At 35.7% G+C, this 3675-nt stretch overlaps 1 protein-coding gene across 1 annotated transcript; it reads left to right on the top strand.

Annotated features, from left to right (window-relative positions):
* The first annotated feature begins 812 nt into the window (after positions 1-812).
* LOC104097937 (uncharacterized) lies at positions 813-3364 on the top strand. The gene is made up of 3 exons (XM_070185922.1): positions 813-948; positions 1603-1744; positions 2546-3364. The coding sequence occupies exons 2-3, from the start codon at positions 1603-1605 to the stop codon at positions 3088-3090; spliced, it is 687 nt and encodes a 228-aa protein (XP_070042023.1). The 5' UTR covers positions 813-948; the 3' UTR covers positions 3091-3364.
* The last annotated feature ends 311 nt before the right edge of the window (positions 3365-3675 follow it).

Below are 3675 nucleotides of genomic sequence, written 5' to 3' on the forward strand. Positions count from 1 at the left end.
ATTTATAGACATAACATACGCTTTTCGAATTAAAAAAAAATACATAATATTCCTGCCCAGGCAATGAAAGGAATGACTACAAAATAAAAATTACACGTTAATTATGGCTATTCTTACCCGGCAATGAAAAGGAATGACTACTAATTAAATAAAAAAGTTACCGCTTAATTATGACTATTACCATAAGTGACTCATGCCAATTGTCAATATATTACGTACTATAAATAGTAAGGGGTCGTTTGGTAGGAGGTGTTAGAAAAAATAATGCAAGCATTAGCTTTGTGCATTACTAGTACCCCGTTTGGTATATTTTTTCAACCTATGTATAATTAATACTTGTATTAGTTATATATTATACTTGATATTATGCTATGTATAAGCAATGCATAGAAAACAAGTGATTATTATGCACAGAATGTATTCACGTCTAGTTTTGAATTAACGTCACAACTTTAACTGGATTCACTTCATTGAGCAACATACTTTGAAAATGGAGCATCAAAAGAGCCTCAGCCTTTCCTTTCTTGTTCTGTTATCTATAAAGTTAATTTTTATAGCTAAAGTTAAAAATTGTGGAGAGTACTTTTGTAAACATCCAATTTTTTAAAAATTATGCAATGTTTTAATACACCAAATCAAATAGTGGATAAAAAGTAATTTTAGCATAACTAATGTCAGCATTACTAATACCAGCATTACTAATATACTCTATTCAGCACTATTCTTATATGTCGTACCAAACGACCCCTAAAGGTGTAAGAACTCTTGGAATTACGTATTACTCCTAATTCGTTTAGGGATTAGTCCAAAACGCCAAGCAATTTTTTATTTTTCTATTTCTCGTTCCTTTCTTTCGCAGGAATATAACTCCTTTCCCTTAACACTCATTCGCGTTCTTTCTCTTCTCCTGTTGAAGGTCGCAGCACAGTTTGGATCTTTTTCGTCAAGGTAGTTGAATTTAATCTATTATTTCTTTTTTTAATAAATAAATTAGTCAGAGTTTTGCAATTTGTATAATTTTTGAGGTTTCAGACCTTTTGCAGTTTTTCTCTAATACTTCTACACAGTTGTTTATCCCCCTCCTCTTTATTCGAAGCAAATTTTCAGTCTTTAAACCCTAAACGAGCATATAAAATTTTAAAACAAAAAATCCAAGGGTTTGATATTGGTGATGTTGATATCTGTGGCCTACTTATGAAGTAGTTGTATATTGGTGATGTTGCTAGCCCCTTATATTCAACTTCTTTTGCCAAATTGCCATCTGCATTTATTCTTTTTTAGTTCTCCTTTGTTATTTTGGATTTAGTTTTCTTAATATCCTGTATTGTTATTTCTTTTTATCGGTGCTTCTTACATCTTCTCTTCAGCCGAGGGTCTTCCGAAAATATCCTATCTGCCCTTCCAGGGTAGGGGTAAGGCTGCGTACATCCTATCCTCCCCAGATCCCACTTGCGGGAATACACTGGATGTTGTTGTTGTAATTCTCTTTCTGCAGTTGTTAGTGAAAAAACAGTTTCTTGAACATATCCTTCTCCTTAATTTTATCCCTTTCTTGTAAGACGGCAAAATATAAATCAATACATGAAATCTATCTGCAGCCAGATGGGTGATGCTATCCCTCTATGTGCCTCTCCCTGTGGCAATGCGACGGTTTCCTATCAGAAGGGCACGCAGAGCTTGAAGGTCGTGGTTTCAATTTACAAGAAGATTAGGCTTCCAGAGGCATTTGGTGGTCAATCAGATGGTAAGTCTTTTCACCTAAAGATTGTGTTTCTTGACTTGAAATTGTGGTTTAATCCTAGAAATTTATCACATACGAACAGATAGTTAACTTGGTAGTCTTAATGAGGGAGCTAGAGCTGCGAATCCAAGCAAGGCAGCTCAGCGAAGTATCCAAGTATCAGCCCAACTCTATCTCCTGGGTCCCAGGAACAGTCTGCACAAAAATGTGCAGATAATATGAGTACGATAATTCACGTGTACTTAATAAATATCAAGTCTAGCCCTAACAGGGTAGTGGACGTACTGTGAATATTCTTAGGATATCTTGTAGGATCTTTCAATTTTAGTACATAACAGTAATTTTCTGGTGCTTTTTGAGATGGAATCCATTTGTATATGATGCTTGATACTGGAATCAACTAAAGTGGGGTGTACAAACACTTTTAGACTAGTGGACTATTGGACAAATTTCATATGGCAGAAGGAAGTTGTACTTAAGGAATGTATACACAATGTAATAAGTTGGACAATGTAGTCAGTGTGTCATAATCTTGCCGTTGATATTGCCATAAATTTATGAATATTCGTAGGAGCGGATGTAATTATAGTGTTTTTCTAGTTTGGATGCCAAAACAATACCACAACTTCTTTGCTGATATAGTTTGGAGACGAGAAGTTACTTCTTTTTAGACTTTGAAAGTGGTGATTTTTATTGCAAGTTGCCCTCTCCAATTGTGCTTGTTCATGGTCTTAGTGTGCTTGATTTTGTGTTTTCGTAACTTTCTTTGAGATGCTGAATATGTTGTTCTTGTGTTTATTTCAGGGGGTCTTGTAAGGCTTGAAGACATATGGTGGCTTATTTATAGTTACTTTTCCTTCTTGTGTATAGTCGCTGCCCTCCTGAATTTAGAACATGTTCCGGGAATTTTCACGTTCCTTTTCATGGTGGGTGGCTTTATAATTCATTTTACTGCGCACTATTCTGTTGTTTATTGGCATCGCGACATGCCTTTCCAGATAATTGGTGCCAAGGCAAAATTTATGATCGAGGTCATTCCTGTGATGACTGCAGCAGTCCTGCATCACCTTTTGGAGTTCAATTATGGGTATCTCGCTCTATTACTAGGTTGCACCACATATTTCTATGTGTTTGGTCACTTCATGCACGTATCATATGATATTGTGGAAAAAGACTTACTGCTGGAATTAGTAATGCAAGTTCTTGTTTACATGGTGGACGAAGAATTGTTAGTTAGAGCTTTGGCTTTGACCTTCTGCGTTGGTTTATGCTTCTATAGATACATGATATATTGTGCTCCCGAAGTACCCGAACATCCTAAAAAGGAGTTGGAGTGGCTGCCTGTCTGATTTGAAGGTATCTGTGGTGTAATGGTAATGTTGTTTCCGTGTGATCTATAGGTTATGGGTTCAAGCCGTGGAATTAGTCACTGATGCTTGCATTAGGGTAGACTGTCTACATCACACCCCCTTAGAGTGCGGCCCTTTCCCCGACCTTGCATGAATATGAGATGCTTCGTGCACCGAGCTGTTTTTTTATTTTATTGCTTATCATGTGCCCTTATCACTTTGTAACCCCTATCAATTGTACGTCAATGGAGAAAAGGAAAAACATTTAGACACAGTTTCCATCAGGATTTGGCACATTTTTATTAAATATTAGAATGAATGAATTTGTCTCTATGAAAGGGCCCCAAAAATAGAAAGTTTTGGTTGTCTAAGTGAAAAATTGGACAAAACATTTAAAAAGCGTCTCTTGTGTATCTAATTTTTTTTTATTGAATAAAGTTCATTTATTGAAAAGCCCGTGTCACGACCCAATTTCACGTATAGGTCGTGATGGTGCCCAACACTACAGCTAGGCAAACCAACAAATAAATTAAACATATATCAATTATTTTCAGAAAAAGTTTCAAAGTAATTTTTTTAATCTTT

The sequence above is a fragment of the Nicotiana tomentosiformis genome, chromosome 9 (genome assembly GCF_000390325.3).
Source record: "Nicotiana tomentosiformis chromosome 9, ASM39032v3, whole genome shotgun sequence".
NCBI lineage: Eukaryota > Viridiplantae > Streptophyta > Magnoliopsida > Solanales > Solanaceae > Nicotiana > Nicotiana tomentosiformis.

Bases quoted from the DNA above. Each gene is read 5' to 3' on its own strand.
- LOC104097937 (XM_070185922.1), top strand. From the start codon at position 1,603: ATGGGTGATGCTATCCCTCTATGTGCCTCTCCCTGTGGCAATGCGACG. The intron at 1,745-2,545 runs GTAAGTCTTTTC...TGTTTATTTCAG, and splicing joins ATTTGGTGGTCAATCAGATG to GGGGTCTTGTAAGGCTTGAA.